The sequence below is a fragment of the Homarus americanus genome, unplaced genomic scaffold (assembly GCF_018991925.1).
Source record: "Homarus americanus isolate GMGI-L3 unplaced genomic scaffold, GMGI_Hamer_2.0 scaffold45469, whole genome shotgun sequence".
Classification (NCBI taxonomy): Eukaryota; Metazoa; Arthropoda; class Malacostraca; order Decapoda; family Nephropidae; genus Homarus; species Homarus americanus.
The window spans coordinates 149,160-168,165 of NW_024743834.1; the positions used below are offsets into that span (position 1 = coordinate 149,160).

Below are 19,006 nucleotides of genomic sequence, written 5' to 3' on the forward strand. Positions count from 1 at the left end.
TTTAGTCAAACTCAATCTTTACTGCTGCATTAATAGTTATTGTTATTAAAGAACTGTATAGAATTATCATATAAGATCATCGTGCTCACTGAAGACCTCCTGACGATGAACCTTAAAGGCATGGCACTACTGGGGAACTAACACCTCCATTTAGGTTCCCAGGTCTCATACACAACAGTCATCGAGGTGGAAGGGGCTGTAACCACTGTGAGGTTCCTGCGACACAGTCATGGCGAGGTCACCATAACCCGATGTCTCCTTCAGTTGGTCATCAGAAAGGCTGAGCGAGACGTGAAGTTGAGCTCCTGACAGGTAACTGATAGATTGTTTCTTCTCCTGACGTGACGGCTCAACATGCACTGGGTTCCTAGTCAAGAAGTCGAGGTTGTGGTACTGGATGTAGGCAAAAGGACCCAGTATCATCATCTCCACCAGGTACAGTGTGTTCTCTACAGCTGTGAATAATGACCAGAAAACATGTTAAGAACTATGACAATGTCTATAAATTCCTCTAAATAAGACATCTAGTTCTTATTATTGTTGACAGTAAATACTTTCAAGACATAAATAATCTACATTGTAATCTTCCTCATCATTCTTTCGTCCGTTATTTATCATTAATGTATGATGTTAATGTTTACAATATCATTATAATTCTCAACTTAGATATTTTCTCTATGTTGATTACTTCATTCTAAATCATCCTCATGAGTTTCTCCATCTGGACTATGACTGTACACAACTTAAGATTTACCAAACTGACATTAGTAGTGTTGTTTGTTTACATAGTGATCAAGGGTTGTTAGGGCTAGAGAGTGGTTGATAATACGGTATAGTCGTCCTTGTTAAGCGAGACAAATCACATCCCATAACAACTTATATTACCAAGTTTCTCTGTATGTATGTATGTACAATTGCCTTCAGGAAATATGTTTCATTCCTTAATGGCGATTCTGTACAAGTGGCAATCTCACAGTGTTGAAAAAGACTCAAATTTATACCAGGTTACTGAATATTAACTTAAGAGAGTAAATCGTATCTAGGTAATGAAGTCTTCATGAATGGCAAGTAATGTAACAAGTTTTTAAGTGACTGTATTACTCTAACCTTAACTCATTACACGTCAGTCTGGTTGTAGGCACAGGTGGGTGGTGACGTCTCTATGATCCGAGTATTAGGTGGAGTTTCCCATTCACATGTGATGGTGTGATTTAAGAAGAAACTACATCATGGAAAACTAGTGGAGTCTAATTACTAATATAAAGGAATAATTTGAGAGAAAACCTAACCTAACCTAACCTAACCTAACCTAACCTAACCTAATCTACTTTAAGCATAATTTGGATATATTTTGATAATAAACGATCGCTTGAATGAAACTGAACAACTTTTATTCAGGTAAAATATATATCCATTAATTAAAAAATAAATAAAAATCATATTTGTCAAGAATCAGTTGTCTTTTCAAGCTTAACCAGCGATTATCCGTACATAGCTTATACACTTTGCTTTCCTTAGCTGGAAACTCACTTAGCTTGTACACTGATGGAGAGAAGACTCGTGAGATGCAGGGAAAGACGTTGTAGGTGGCGAAGATGTTGAAGATTAAGCCTTGGAGTTTGGTCAACCACACCAGAGTCTTTATAGAAAACAACTTCTTCTGAGGGTGTTAGAAGGGAGAACTATGTCATTTCCTTAGAGAATTTGAAGTCACCAAAACACATTATGATAAATATTGGCCCAATACAAATGTGACCAAACCTCACCTGATGACAATAAGGTCGTTTTGACTATTTATTTTTTATAGATAGTTAAATAGCTCAGGTAAAGGTCCATCATGTATAAAAAATAATGCTAGTGCGGAACAAAAGATAATTTTGGATAACACATTCCTGGGTTCAGTCTCCGGCCTTGACCACCAAATATGAGAAGGGTGTAATCTAGTGAGACCTTACCTAACATCGCTATATTCTCCTATACTAGTAAACAAATAAATAGTGACGGGATAACATATAGCCAATCGAGTGTTAAAGTTTGATATAAGAATGTCACCTATAGCCACAACGGTGTGATAGTGGGGTAGTGGTGTGGAAGCTAAGCAGCAGTGTGTTGCTGTGGTGATTAATTTCCTCTGCGCGGCGGCGAATAAGTTACTCATCAGCATAAGAATGAGTTACGTTGTTTGTCGACGAGAGAAGATAATTTACATGATGGAGTTGCCACAGACATACCCCCTCTCTTCATATCTTTGGTTTAAACGTAGAAGACAGCAAGAAAGAAGATGGACAATGAGAGATAACTACGAGAGATAAGATGGATCATGAAAAAAAGTGGATAGGGAAGAAAAAACTCAGGTCTTCGGGTCAAAAAAGGCGTATAGGAGAACTTACCACATAGCTATAATGGTCAAGATGTCCTCGGCACAAGATGGAGATGACATTGAGAGCATAGATGCCACAAAAGAAGGAGAGGAAGTCGAGAATGCAGAGCCACAGGTAATTACTGTTGGGGTCGATCTGTAAGAGGAGAGAGGGAAGGGACGTCTCATAGTCAAAGCTCTACACGTTTCAACTCTATTATATATTTATCAATCATAACTAAGGACACACACACACACACACACACACACACACACACACACACACACAGGGCCGGATTCAGGAGTGGGCAAAGTGGGCAGCTAGGGGCCTCCACAATCTGGGGGCCTCCACATATCAGGGCTGGTCGACTTGAAACCACATGAATGACTCCAGTCATGTCTCACTTTTGTGTGTGTGTGCGTGTGTGTGTGTGTTGGGAATTTGTACACTATCAATGAATATACAGTTAATTAAAAATTTCTCTATGTTCTAATTTCCTCAATATAACTGCATATGGCTTCAAAATTCTCCAAAGAAGTGTTCAAATTTAAAAATTTTCCCGGGGGGCTTACAGCGCCCCCCGGAACTCCAAGATGTTTAGGCTCGCTTCACTCGCCACCCCACCCTCTTGGGTAGTTATAATGAGGGGGGCCTCCACAGGTCTAAATCCGGCACTGCACACACAGACAAAATAATAATACTCGAGCTGCAAAGTACCGTGCCGTCCTCCTTGCTCTCAGCCGTGGACCAGAGGAGCAGTATCATAAAGTAGAGGGCCTGTGAGTAGGGCTGCTGCCACACCAACCAACGCACCACCGTCAGTTGACTTCTGCAGCAGTAATGACAACAATATAAGTGACTTTTTTTTTTAACGCTGTGTAAGTCTGACTAGTATTTTGACTTTGATGACTGACTGACTGACTGATTGACTGATTGGCTGACTGACTCACTGACTGACTGGTTGGCTGACTGACTGACTGATAATATGACAGAGTGTGAAAGTCGTGCTAAAAGTGTGAAAGGAACTGTAGGGGAACTCACTTGGTAACCTTGGGTGAGGGGAAGCAGAAGCAACAGCAGCAGAGGGGTCCCACCTTCAGATTAAACCTGCTGCGTTGTAGTTCATGAAGCATCACCTTCTCACTCCCAAACATCAAGGTGGTAAGGTCCATGAAGTGACTTATACCTGCTGACATGTACCTGTGTGTGGGCCCAAGGTGAGGTACACATGATTCTCAGGTGATTTAATGAAGCGTGTATGTATGAAGAATTTTTTTTTTCATATACATACATATCTTCAGGAAACATACATATACATACAGGTAAATATATAAATGTTTATTATTGTAGGTAATTAGATATGCCGATGAAGAATAGTAATTTACCTGGTGGAATTACAGTAATTACTACAGTGTTACCTTGAATACTAAATAATTCCAGGGTGTAACAATTGTCCTGAGTCGAAAAGAAAAGTGAGAAAAGTTTTACTAAGAGATAAACAAATATTTTATAAGACTTAGTATGACAAACTCATACACACTACGTTCAAGGTAACAAACACGAGAGATTGGTGTTCTAATTCTTCATACCTTTTGAACTATAACCTACTGTCTACTGCATGAGAATCTTGTTCAATGTACCTGGAAGATTCTCATTTTGGGTGGGTATGAAAAGCGGACGTAGGGTCGTGAGGTGAGGTGAGGTTAGGTTAGGTTCTTCACGTATTGTATTGACGAAGTGTACAACAGAGACTATGGGTAAGTACTTACGTGACTTTGATAGCCTTAGTGTACGTCTCTGCTCTCGGTATTACTATAGAGATCACACTCATCATCGTCATGAACTGAAAAAGGAAAACAAAAATGATTTATCGCTGTTACTGTTATTATCACTTATTAGAGACCAGTAGTTAAAAGGTAATGACAATACTCATGAAGTTTAACAAGAGTATAAATAACTATTATGTTTATGTACAGTAAGTGTTATGTTATGGAACCAAACACATCATCACACTGACCGGGTAAACAGAGGTGATCCAGATAATATGTCGGCGGAAGATTTTGTTGACATTTCTCACGATAAACACAATCTGCTCCAGGAACAACGCATACAACACCACTGTCAAAATCGATCCTCCAACCACCATAGTCGTGTGGTAGCCATCAAGAGCTGTGACGAGGAAAAATAAAGTTATGATAGGTAATAAGAGTGACCATTACCCGGGGAGTATAATAGTCTATAATGAAAATAATAAGGGATTATAGAGATATTTTGTGGCTCTGTGAACCTTGAGTACAGAGACAGGTTAAAGCATCTTAATTTGCACTCCCTCGAGAGACGTAGAGCGAGGGGCGACATGATAGAGGTGTATAAATGGAAGTCAGGGCTAAACAAAGGGGACATTTCAAAGGTACTCAAACTATCCAACCAGGAGCGAACTCGTAACAATGGTTTTAAATTGGACAAATTTAGATTTAGGCGCGAAATAGGTAAACACTGGTTTGGAAACAGAGTAGTGGATGAATGGAACAAGTTACCAAATATCATCATTAACTCGAATACGCTGGATAGCTTCAAACATAGGTTGGATGCTTATATGAGCAATAGGGGTTGGGTGTAAACGGGACTGCCCAGTATGGGCCAATAGGCCCGCTGCAGTTTCCTCCATTCTTTTGTTCTTATGTTCTTATGATAAAATACCTGAGCCGAAATGTAAATAAATTATTACTGTAACTGTATGTGTGTGTGTGTGATTCTTATCTTGATATACACACACACACACACACACACACACCACAAACACAAACAAACATCCACTTATACATTACTAAATCCCACAAGTAACTCTGATTCTAACGTCGAGTTTCCTCACCTTCCCTGTACTCAGCGACTGTGGGTAAGTAGCCATCTTCACACTCACTCTCACTTGACGTTGGCACTTCAGTTGAGTTAATCTCTCTTGATAGGATGTCACTTGACATATCTGAGGAGGGAGAAAGGTAGAGGGTTTGTTGAGAGACGAGAGATGATAGGTGTAAGAGAGGGCGAGGGGAGAATTCACTACAACAAAATAGTGAGTTTTTACGATTATTTCCTTGTGGGGGTGATAATGGCCACTTAGCCTCAGTATTTGTCTTCTGGCTACCCAACAACAAACGAGGGGTGGGGGGAGGGGGGGGGAGAGAGGGGAGAGGAGGGAAGGGGAGAGATGTTGATGCTCATGAAGACAAGGCAGAGAAAACATGGGTCAGGTGAGACGTGATCAGGTTATCAAACACAAGAGCCGACGTACAGGTAATACCGTAGTGAAGGTGACTGGGGGTACTGCAAGGGGTCCTTTAGTACATGTTTCGCCACAGTGATATGGCAACACTTCTTCTTTACTGTTTACATTAGGATTTCGACTCTAAATGATTCCTACGTTATGTTTTTTTTTTCCTCCAGAACTAAAAATACAAGAATATATTAAGTTATGACATGTTTTGGGGAGGGGTTTTCTGATCTATGATGGGTATTATTTTCTCACATCTATTAGGGAGAAAAAATATATTATAGGGATATTTTAGAATCTAGGTTCAAGTTTACTTACCATAGACCCTTCTCCTTCCTGTTTGATATCCTCTTCCTGTTGCCCACGCTTCCTTTAACTTCCTCCTCCTCCCCCCCCCCTCCTCTTACCCCTCGCCCTCCTACTCCTTCATTCTTCTTAGTTCCCATTCTCCCTACCACCCTTCCTCTTCCTCTTCTCTTCTCCATCTTAACTGTCTCGCATCCTAATCAGCGTCTCCTCTTTCTCTTCCTTCTCCTCCTTGGCCTCATTCTTAAATTATGTCCCCTCTCCCCCCTTTATGCACCTCACCTCACTACCTGTCTTCCTCTCCTTCCTTCTCCCCCTCCTCTCTCTCACCCTCTTCCCCCTCTCTCCTTTATCCTCTCCCCACTTTTCCACTTATCTGCCTCTCTGATCTTATATTTTTAACATTATTTTTTTCTATTACATACATACATACATACATACATACATACATACATACATACATACATACATACATACATACATACATACATAAACTGAACTACCAACTTTATTCTCGATGTTTCAGTTGTTTTCGTGAACATGTGATTTGATTATTAACATTCAGTAGCCGTCCCTCGGTGTTATTCCCAGGTGAAGACAGTCTCATTAACGATGGCTTAACACCTGGCCAAAACTTCGATCTCATTTAATGCTACTTTAACTATTAACCAAGGCTATAGAAGCACTGTAAATTATTGATTGCAAAGTATTATAATTTTTGGTGTTTTAGGAAATGTTGTGTGTAAGATTATGGCGTGGTTATTATCTGTGTATTCTGTGTAAGTGGTTGGATTATGGCGCAGTTATCATCTGTGTATCCTGTGTAAGTGGTTGGATTATGGCGTGGTTATCATCTGTGTATCCTGTGTAAGTGGTTGGATTATGGGGCAGTTATCATCTGTGTATCCTGTGTAAGTGGTTGGGTTATGGGGTGGTTATCATCTGTGTATCCTGTGTAAGTGGTTGGATTATGGCGTAGTTATCATCTGTGTATTCTGTGTAAGTGGTTGGATTATGGCGTGGTTATCATCTGTGTATTCTGCGTAAGTGGTTGGATTATGGCGTGGTTATCATCTGTGTATCCTGTGTAAGTGGTTGGATTATGGCGTAATTATCATCTGTGTATCCTGTGTAAGTGGTTGGATTATGGCGTAGTTATCATCTGTGTATCCTGTGTAAGTGGTTGGATTATGGCGCAGTTATCATCTGTGTATCCTGTGTAAGTGGTTGGATTATGGGGTTATCATCTGTATCCTGTGTAAGTGGTTGGATTATGGCGTAGTTATCATCTGTGTATCCTGTGTAAGTGGTTGGATTATGGCGTGGTTATCATCTGTGTATCCTGTGTAAGTGGTTGGATTATGGCGTAGTTATCATCTGTGTATCCTGTGTAAGTGGTTGGATTATGGCGTAGTTATCATCTGTGTATCCTGTGTAAGTGGTTGGATTATGGCGTGGTTATCATCTGTGTATCCTGTGTAAGTGGTTGGATTATGGGGCAGTTATCATCTGTGTATCCTGTGTAAGTGGTTGGATTATGGCGTAGTTATCATCTGTGTATCCTGTGTAAGTGGTTGGATTATGGCGTGGTTATCATCTGTGTATCCTGTGTAAGTGGTTGGATTATGGGGCAGTTATCATCTGTGTATCCTGTGTAAGTGGTTGGATTATAGCGTAGTTATCATCTGTGTATCTTGTGTAAGTGGTTGGATTATGGGGCAGTTATCATCTGTGTATCCTGTGTAAGTGGTTGGATTATAGCGTAGTTATCATCTGTGTATCCTGTGTAAGTGGTTGGATTATGGCGTGGTTATTATCTGTGTATTCTGTGTAAGTGGTTGGATTATGGCGTGGTTATTATCTGTGTATTCTGTGTAAGTGGTTGGATTATGGCGTAGTTATCATCTGTGTATCCTGTGTAAGTGGTTGGATTATGGCGTAGTTATCATCTGTGTATCCTGTGTAAGTGGTTGGGTTATGGCGTGGTTATCATCTGTGTATCCTGTGTAAGTGGTTGGATTATGGCGTAGTTATCATCTATGTATCCTGTGTAAGTGGTTGGGTTATAGCGTAGTTATCATCTGTGTATCCTGTGTAAGTGGTTGGGTTATGGCGTAGTTATCATCTGTGTATCCTGTGTAAGTGGTTGGATTATAGCGTAGTTATCATCTGTGTATCCTGTGTAAGTGGTTGGATTATGGCGTAGTTATCATCTGTGTATCCTGTGTAAGTGGTTGGATTATGGCGTAGTTATCATCTGTGTATCCTGTGTAAGTGGTTGGATTATAGCGTAGTTATCATCTGTGTATCCTGTGTAAGTGGTTGGATTATGGCGTGGTTATCATCTGTGTATCCTGTGTAAGTGGTTGGATTATGGCGTAGTTATCATCTGTGTATCCTGTGTAAGTGGTTGGATTATGGCGTGGTTATCATCTGTGTATCCTGTGTAAGTGGTTGGATTATGGCGTAGTTATCATCTGTGTATCCTGTGTAAGTGGTTGGGTTATGGCGTGGTTATCATCTGTGTATCCTGTGTAGTATCATTATCTGTGTATCCTGTGTAAGTGGTTGTGTATCCTGTGTAAGTGGTTGGATTATGGCGTAGTTATCATCTGTGTATCCTGTGTAAGTGGTTGGATTATGGCGTGGTTATCATCTGTGTATCCTGTGTAAGTGGTTGGATTATAGAGTAGTTATCATCTGTGTATCCTGTGTAAGTGGTTGGATTATAGAGTAGTTATCATCTGTGTATCCTGTGTAAGTGGTTGGATTATGGCGTGGTATTATCTGTGTATCCTGTGTAAGTGGTTGGATTATGGCGTAGTTATCATCTGTGTATCCTGTGTAAGTGGTTGGATTATGGCGTAGTTTATCATCTGTGTATCCTGTGTAAGTGGTTGGATTATGGCGTAGTTATCATCTGTGTATCCTGTGTAAGTGGTTGGATTATGGCGTGGTTATCATCTGTGTATCCTGTGTAAGTGGTTGGATTATAGCGTAGTTATCATCTGTGTATCCTGTGTAAGTGGTTGGATTATGGCGTGGTTATCATCTGTGTATCCTGTGTAGGTGGTTGGATTATGGCGTGGTTATCATCTGTGTATCCTGTGTAAGTGGTTGGATTATAGCGTAGTTATCATCTGTGTATCCTGTGTAAGTGGTTGGATTATGGCGTAGTTATCATCTGTGTATCCTGTGTAAGTGGTTGGATTATGGCGTGGTTATCATCTGTATATCCTGTGTAAGTGGTTGGATTATAGCGTAGTTATCATCTGTGTATCCTGTGTAAGTGGTTGGATTATGGCGTAGTTATCATCTGTGTATTCTGTGTAAGTGGTTGGATTACGGCGTAGTTATCATCTGTGTATTCTGTGTAGGTGGTTGGATTATGGCGTGGTTATTATCTGTGTATCCTGTGTAAGTGGTTGGATTATGGCGTGGTTATTATCTGTGTATCCTGTGTAAGTGGTTGGATTATGGCGTGGTTATTATCTGTGTATTCTGTGTAAGTGGTTGGATTATGGCGTAGTTATCATCTGTATATCCTGCGTAAGTGGTTGGGTTATGGCGTAGTTATCATCTGTGTATCCTGTGTAAGTGGTTGGATTATGGCGTGGTTATCATCTGTGTATCCTGTGTAAGTGGTTGGATTATGGCGTAGTTATCATCTGTGTATCCTGTGTAAGTGGTTGGGTTATGGCGTGGTTATCATCTGTGTATCCTGTGTAAGTGGTTGGATTATAGCGTAGTTATCATCTGTGTATCCTGTGTAAGTGGTTGGATTATAGCGTAGTTATCATCTGTTATTATCCTGTGTAAGTGGTTGGATTATGGCGTAGTTATCATCTGTGTATTCTGTAAGTGGTTGGATTTTGGCGTAGTTATCATCTGTGTATTCTGTGTAGGTGGTTGGATTATGGCGTGGTTATTATCTGTGTATCCTGTGTAAGTGGTTGGATTATGGCGTGGTTATTATCTGTGTATCCTGTGTAGTGGTTGGATTATGGCGTGGTTATTATCTGTGTATTCTGTGGCAAAGTGGTTGGATTATGGCGTAGTTATCATCTGTATATCCTGCGTAAATGGTTGGGTTATGGCGTAGTTATCATCTGTGTATCCTGTGTAAGTGGTTGGATTATGGCGTGGTTATTATCTGTATTCTGTGTAAGTGGTTTGGATTATGGCGTGGTTATCATCTGTGTATCCTTAATGTAAGTGGTTGGATTATGGCGTGGTTATCATCTGTGTATCCTGTGTAAGTGGTTGGATTATGGCGTAGTTATCATCTGTGTATCCTGTGTAAGTGGTTGAGGTGCCTCGGTGCCGTTTACCTGAGGTTTCCCACGTAAGAGCAAAGGCCCACCAGGTGTTGATGGCTGATGAGGAACAACTGGGATTGGCTGACAGGAGACCTCACAAGGTAAAGGACTTCAATCTATCCTCCTGTAACTTCCTCACAATACAAACATCCACACCACAAACATCCTCACCACAAACATCCTCACCACAGACATCCTCACCTAAACATCACTACCTGACATCCTCACACAGACATCCTCACCATAAACCACTCACCACACAAACATCCACACCACAAAAGATCCTCCTCACCATAAACTTCCTCTGTAAACATCACTCACACACAAACATCCTCTGCATAAACATCTTCACCACAAACATCCTCACCATAAACATCCTCACCATAAACATCCTCTACAAACATCTATCACCACAAACATCCTCACCATAAACTTCCTCACCGCAAAACTTCCTCACCATAAGTATCCTCACCATAAACTTCCTCACCATAAAACATCCTCACATAAACTCCTCACCATACAAACATCCTCACCATACAAACATCCACACAAACATCCTCACCATAAACATCCTCTACAAACATCCTCTATAAACATCCTCTGCATAAACATCCTCACCCACAACATCCTCACCATACAAACTATCCACAAACATCTACCCATACAAACATACACACCACAAACATCATCACCACAAACATCACTCACCATACAAACATCACTCACCATACAAACATCTACAAACATCATCACCACAAACATCCTCACCATACAAACATCCCACCACAAACATCCTCTACAAACATCCTACAAACATCTCTGCATAAAGCATCCTCCCCACAAACATCCTCTGCAACATCCTCTACAAACATCCTCTACCACAAACATCCTCTGCATAAACATCTCACTCTGCAAACATCCTCTACAAACATCCTCACCATATAAACATCCTCGCCACAAAACATCCTCCTGCTGGCTTATCCTCACCACTGCAAACATCCTCTACAACATCCTCACCATACAAACATCCACACCACAAACATCCTCCACCATACAAACATCCACACACAAACATCCTCTACAAACATCCTACCATACAAACATCACTCACCATAAACATCCTCTGTAAACATCCCCTCTACAAACATCCTCACCACAAACATCCTCACCATACAAACATCCACACCACAAACATCCTCTGCAATATCCTCACCACAAAACATCACTCTCACCATACCGACATCCTACCATACAAACATCTACTCACCACCAAACATCCTCTACAAACATCCTCCCACACAAACATCCTCACCACACAAACATCCTCCACCATACAAACATCCACACCACAAACATCCACTCTACCATACCAAACATCACACACCACAAACATCCTCACCACAAAACATCCTCACCACAAACATCCTCTACATGCAAACATCTCACCATAAACATGCCACCACAAACATCACTCTTTCGCAAACATCCTCACCATACAAACATCCTCACCATAAAGCTTATCCTCACCATAAGCATCCTCTACAAACATCCTCACACCTAAACATCCTCACCATAAAAGCATCCTCTACAAACATCCTCACCGCACAAACATCCTCTGCATAAACATCCTCTACCATAAACATCCTCACCTACAAAACAACCTCCACACAAACATCCTCACCATACAAACATCCTCACCATACAAAACATCCTCACCACAAACATCACTCACCCACACAAACATCCTCACCATACAAACATCCTCTATAAACATCACTCACCACAAACATCCTCTACAAACATCCTCACCATACAAACATCCCTCTACATAAACATCCCCTCTTACAAACATCCTCACCATAAACATCCTCTTATAAACATCCTCTACAAACATCCTCACCATACAAACATCACTCTGCATAAACATCCTCTTTTGAAACATCTCTACAACATCCTCTACACAAACATCACTCTACAACATCCTCACCATACAAACATCCTCTGCAAACATCCTCCACACAAACATCCTCACACATACAACCATCACACCACAAACATCCACCACAAACATCACTCACCTGACATCCTCACCACAAAACATCCTCACCACAAACATCCTCACCACAAACATCCTCACCATAAACATCCTCACCACAAACATCCTCACCATAAACATCCTCACCACAAACATCCTCACCACAAACATCCTCACCACAAACATCCTCACCACAAACATCCTCACCACAAACATCCTCACCATAAACATCCTCACCACAAAGACAGTTATTGTAAGGATTCATGTGTACAAAAATCACAACAATAAGAAAATTAAACAAATTCTGTGACTAATATCTACAACAATGTCTCTCATCTGATTGTCTGTCTCTCTGATCAACAGTCTGTCATCTGATTGTCTCTCTGATCAACAGTCTGTCATCTGATTGTCTCTCTGATCAACAGTCTGTCATATGATTGTCTGTCTCTCTGATCAACAGTCTGTGATCCGATTGTTGTCTCTCTGATCAACAGCATTGTCTCTGATCAACAGTCTGTCATCTGATCTCTCTGATCAACAGTCTGTCATCTGATTGTCTGTCTCTCTGATCAACAGTCTGTCATCCGATTGTCTGTCTCTCTGATCAACAGTCTGTCATCTGATTGTCTCTCTGATCAACAGTCTGTCATCTGATTGTCTGTCTCTCTGATCAACAGTCTGTCATCTGATTGTTTGTCTCTCTGATCAACAGTCTGTCATCCGATTGTCTGTCTCTCTGATCAACAGTCTGTCATCTGATTGTCTGTCTCTCTGATCAACAGTCTGTCATCTGATTGTCTGTCTCTCTGATCAACAGTCTGTCATCTGATTGTCTGTCTCTCTGATCAACAGTCTGTCATCTGATTGTTTGTCTCTCTGATCAACAGTCTGTCATCTGATTGTCTGTCTCTCTGATCAACAGTCTGTCATCTGATTGTCTGTCTCTCTGATCAACAGTCTGTCATCTGATTGTTTGTCTCTCTGATCAACAGTCTGTCATCTGATTGTCTGTCTCTCTGATCAACAGTCTGTCATCCGATTGTCTGTCTCTCTGATCAACAGTCTGTCATCTGATTGTCTCTCTGATCAACAGTCTGTCATCTGATTGTCTCTCTGATGAACAGTCTGTCATCTGATTGTCTGTCTCTCTGATCAACAGTAGCATAGAGGAGCTTGGTCAAACACTCAGATGATGACTAAATTCAGTCTGTAATCTTTATCACACAGGGTAAAGTGTCCTTCTCACCTGTCTGTAATTAATAAGGTGACGATAACATTGTTATAGAGAGGAGAAACTTTAGGTTAGGTTAGGTTAGGTTAGGTTAGGTTAGGTTAGGTTAGGTTAGGTTAGGTTAGGTTAGGTTAGATTAGGTTAGGTTAGGTTAAGTTCGGTTAAGTAAAAGTTTCGGTTTTGCTAGAAATGGATAAACTATAATGAATGTTGCTAAATTTAACCCTCAAATGCACCTCGAACGCCCGCCTCTTCCCACGTCACGCCCACTGAAGCGGTCAAGGCTGTTCAGTTTAGATTTAGACCATTCCACGTTAACCAATTATTTACTTCCTTTCTATGCATCCTCGTTTATGATTACCTTTAAACCCAATCACTAAAATTATCAGGAGTGAATCTGGTATCATCATGTTCCGTATATCTTTCCCTTCTTCCTTATAACGACAAGAAAACATTATCACTATAGCTTCATAAATACAAGTTAATTCTTCTCTCCCTTCCACTTTCACTTTTTTTTTCCCAGGTTAGTTGATGCACTTATGACCCGGTGTGGCAAAGTTGGTCATGCCGTCACTGGAATACATTGGGCACACTTGGGATAAAAACTGGTCTTAGGTTAATAATGTCCGCATCTGGTCGTGGGTAGAGAGGTTGAGGGTACACACACACACACACACACACACACACACACACATCCTTCACCACCGAAGGGTCAAGACGTACCTGGCGCTCCTCTCGGAGCAGCCAGGTCAACTGTTATGTTGGCCCATACCAACTCCCTCCCCTGAACCCTCCTCCCCACCGGAATATCAACAAGTTCACGCCAGAAGTTACTATTTCATTTAGGAAAGAAATGGAACCAGTGTTAAACAGAGGTGAACAGTGGTGAACAGTGCTTAAGTCAGTGAGAACAACTCAACAGTAACAGTGGTACCCAAGTTGACCTTTCACACAGTGAGGTCCCAGGTACCCAGTGATAACGGCCTGTGAGACCCAACTACCAGCGATGTGTTAATCCGTCTACGATAGGAAGGCCTGGAACCACACCTCACTCATATAACACCATCTGTGAGGGAATTACTACACCACGTGAGGCCCCTCATAACACCATATGTGAAGGAGTTACTACACCACGTGAGGCCCCTCATAACACCATCTGTGAGGGAATTACTACACCACGTGAGGCCCCTCATAACACCATCTGTGAGGGAATTACTACACCACGTGAGGCCCCTCATAACACCATCTGTGAGGGAATTACTACACCACGTGAGCCCCTCATAACACCATCTGTGAGGGAATTACTACACCACGTGAGGCCCTCATAACACCATCTGTGAGGGAACCATCTGTGACTACACCACGTGGCCCCTCATAACACCATCTGTGAGGAATTACTACACCATGAGGCCCTCATAACACCATCTGTGAGGGAATACTACACCACGTGAGGTCCCTCCTAACACCATCTGGGAGGGAGTTACTACACTACGTTTTTGCTGTTCAACACCTACATTAATCTGTATGTTCACTGTATGTTCCTTTACCTTTCTCTAATGAAGGCTTTTGTTAAACCACCAATGTATGTAATAAGTCATTTATGTCCAATGTATATTTTCAGCCTTCGGGCTGCAGAACTTTTTCAATAAACCGTTAATTATTATTATTATTATTACATTCTCTGGATGCTGTTTTAGTCAATCCTCAGACAGCCATTGTTGTGGTGTGGGGAGTAAGGAACAACACGGGATATTCTACAACTACTCTCTTATCTAATACTGTCTCATTCAAGAGTTCTTTTTAAGTTTAATTCATCTCAAGGAATTTATTTTTAACCATTGATTTTAAGTGATATTAGTGGATCTTGAAGTGTGACGTGGCCTCTGTGTTGATCTACCTGAGTTAAGGAGCAACAGGTAAGAAACACTCTCATCTTTCCCTTCATTTACCTGAGAACACATTGGTGCTGTATATAAACATCCTCTTATACTGTATTGAAAGACGTTAATTTACCTTTAACATTATTTCAGGTTTATATTATGTCTTGTACGATGATAATAAAGGTTAATGAGGGTGTTAGGGGTAATGGATAAATAGTTCTCAGGTAAATAGGTATCCATGTCTACCTTAAACCAGCAACTCTAGTACTGCCTCCACTTAGGAACGGTGAACGGAAATAAAGTCACAGGAAAAAGGTCACATGACTTGTACACATTGACAACACAATATATATATGATGGCATTGCACATAGGTTAGGTTAAGTTAGTTTAGGTTGGGTTAGGTTAGGTTAGCTTAGGTTAGGTTAGGTTTATTCCATGCCTTTTTTTCTGTGACTTTTTCTTATGACTTTTTTTCCTGGATGCCTTAGGAACATCTCAACACCTCCTTAGCTTATAGAAAAAATATAATTCTGTGACCTTGTACTGAAGACTTTTGGTCGAGTTGTAAAGATTTTTTCCAGGTAGTCTTGGGAAGTGTGTGTGTGTGTGTGTGTGTGTGTGTGTGTGTGTGTGTGTGTGTGTCAATCCAAACATTATTTACACATGACGTCACAGTGTTTATATACATTCGAATTACACTATACAGAAAAAAGACTTATTTCAAGTAGATAACTCAATGACTTAAATTATCACTAACTATTTTATTTTACCGTAAGTCCCACTGACATGATAACCTACTAAGTGTTCTCTGTATGTCTAATTCTTAAACTATTCAGCAAGATAATCAATAAGGCTTCAGTCTACCATCTAAATTATGTTTTCTATGAAATAGTATCAAAGCATGGAAAGTTTTGTAGGTGACTATGCTATTTACTCACTACCCTGAGGAACGCATACACAGTAATATGTGAAAGGTAAGTAAATTTGGATCTAATCTTGATGACTATATAATTTTTGGGTTACTGGTGACCTTAGGGAACCAGTGAGAGCTTGCCACTCCTGCGACCTGGTCGCAGGAGTGGCAGATCTTCTTTGCATGATTGCAACAGACTTGACTTACCACCTTCGTAAATATGTTCGTGTCGTCCAAAAACTTGATAATGTGATTTGATCTATTTTGATCCATGTGGGTCTAAGGATACATAACTAAGAATCCTTTTGCATCCTGAATAACACCGTTTATGACCACTTTTTGTTGTCTGTCTCCGAACCAGTTGTTAATCCACTTCAATATTTTGCTTACGCCATGTGTCTGGATCTTAGAGGCTAACCGCTTTAGAAAAATCCATGTACAACCTTGGACACATAGTAGATCACTCATAACCCAACCCAACCCAACCCAACCCAACCCAACCCAACCCAACCCAACCCAACCCAACCCAACCTAACCTGTATTTCTGCATATTTTCTCTTCTTGTTTTATCTTGGTTGATCAGGTAATTTTTTTAAGGCGGTTTACATTGACGGTGAGCGTGTAGTGGAGCATCCGTGACTGAGTACCGTGGACTTATCAACTGGTTCATCACTTAACATACTAACATACATTCAGACTTGACACAATCAATAGGCGGCGCCATCCATTGACCATCTCTGTAAACTATAGTGTGATCATCTTAGACTATTTCAGTGTTGCTACATTATTAAATATATTATGTCAGTCTACGTTTATATATTAGTGGTGAGAATATATGGATCAAATTCTGTATGTAATAAATAGTGTAGAGGCAAAGCTATCATGTTTATATAAGCCGTGGTGGGATGATTGTCTGTAAGCTCAAGAATGACAAGGCTTCAGGAGTATATGGAATCACATTTGACTCTTTCAGGATGCAGGTAGAAATGTGATAGGCTGAATAGCAAGAATATACAAGGCCTATATGACAATTTGAATTTACTAGTGAAGGAGTTTGGTGGAGTGTGTGTACTATGGGGGTAAGTAAGTTGTTAGTGAATATGGACCAAAACAAAGAGATGAGATTAAATAGAGACAATGGGAAATAATTTGTTAGATTGGATATAAAAGATTTAACGTAGGAAGTGAAAGTTAAGAGAAGAGGAAGTGAAAACAAAATAGAATAAAAGAGTGTATAATTTAGAGGTGGTTGATAAAAAGGAAAGTGGAAGACGGAAAAGAAGATGATGGGAAGGAAGGAGAAGGTCACATAACCCAGAGGCAGTGGTAGTAGTGAAGGCGACCAACTGAGGAAAGACGAGGCTGGGAAATGGGAAATTGGTCAGTCTCCCCTCCCTCTCCCCTCCCCTAAAATTATAAACAAGTTTAAGTTGGGGGTTGATGGGGGCCGGTCACTCCCCCTACCCCTTTGTGAACGACAGCAGTCTCAAACACAAGAGACTTGAAAAATTTGCTCTGGTAATTTTTGAGGTAAACATTAGTGAAGTGACGGACATAGTTGCCTTTCCAAAACAAACCTTGACAACTCTAGGTACCTCAGCTTGTAATTTATATACTGTATATATGTGTATGTGTTTATATATGTATTTACGTATTATAGAAAGATACATATAGGAAAATAGACACCGGGAGAAGAGTTTAGTTTAAGTTTTAGGTGTTGTAACAGCTGGGAGGAAATAGCCTAACGTGATGTAATGATGGGCAGCTTTTACCAGGTATGCAAGGAAGGTAAGTCTCTCTCTCCCATTCGGCCACATAACCAATTTATTGTGTCACGAGAAAGGCAACAAGGACGGGGAAAGTGGAACAGCTTGATTCATGCTGATCTTACACAAGGAAAATCTATTGTACATGAAGTTTGGCATTTTTTTTTTAATAATACTTGTTAATTGTTGTGTTTCTTGTGTTTATTGATGAGATACGAAATTAATTAGCAAGTTAGATCAACGGATAAAGACATAAAAGAATACAACACGGTAACGATAATCTAGGAAAGGTGAATACACTTTTCACGTTACATAATTTTTCAACAATGTGTATGATGCTAGAGGGAGGGTGTGGGTTGTCGGGTGTGTGGGTTGTCGGGTGTGGGTTGTCGGGTGTGTGGGTTGTCAGGTGTGGTGTTAAGGGGTGCAGGAGTATCACATGTGGTGTCAAGTGTGGTGTTAGGTGTGATGCATGTGTGGTGTCGGGGGAAGGGGAGAGTGCAGGGGTATCAACTGGAGCGATCATAATAAAAAAAAAATCAGATTAGATGCTCAAGGAGTTATTATGGTTGCTCCTTGCCACACGCTACTGTAATGACTAGTATTAGCGTAACCCAAGACACTGTTGTTCTAAATCTTTACAATTCACCACCAAGGCCAAAATAACAACTGAAAACACATTAATAACTAAAAAACCCAAATATCTCGGTTTTGATCACTTCCTGTGGGAAATATGTCCTTCAATTTCAACAATAATGACACTATTACTAATAAAAATTCTTAAAAATCTTTGAATGTCATCCCCATCAGGTAGAATCCAATGTTGTGGATGTAGGAGCTTCTCACCTGTGCGTAGGCGTGGTGGTGAGGAGGTGTGGAGTGAGCTGATGAAGAGGGTGTAACTTTTATATTACAGGTTACGTC

General features: G+C 40.6%; 1 protein-coding gene across 1 annotated transcript; it reads right to left on the reverse strand.

The window, feature by feature from the left end:
• Positions 1 to 18,980, reverse strand: LOC121877558 (organic solute transporter alpha-like protein). Its single transcript, XM_042383358.1, has 9 exons — positions 18,929 to 18,980; positions 5,233 to 5,343; positions 4,378 to 4,529; positions 4,130 to 4,203; positions 3,402 to 3,560; positions 3,078 to 3,189; positions 2,391 to 2,516; positions 1,531 to 1,660; positions 1 to 455 (listed from the first exon to the last, which is right to left on the reverse strand). Exons 2-9 carry the CDS (start codon positions 5,339 to 5,341, stop codon positions 166 to 168), a joined length of 1,152 nt encoding a protein of 383 aa, XP_042239292.1. The 5' UTR covers positions 5,342 to 5,343; positions 18,929 to 18,980; the 3' UTR covers positions 1 to 165.
• Between the last annotated feature and the right edge of the window lie 26 nt (positions 18,981 to 19,006).

Bases quoted from the DNA above. Each gene is read 5' to 3' on its own strand.
- LOC121877558 (XM_042383358.1), bottom strand. From the start codon at position 5,341: ATGTCAAGTGACATCCTATCAAGAGAGATTAACTCAACTGAAGTGCCA. The intron at 4,204-4,377 runs GTCAGTGTGATG...TTCCTTTTTCAG, and splicing joins GGATCACCTCTGTTTACCCG to TTCATGACGATGATGAGTGT. The intron at 456-1,530 runs GTGAGTTTCCAG...CATTATTCACAG, and splicing joins TCCATCAGTGTACAAGCTAA to CTGTAGAGAACACACTGTAC.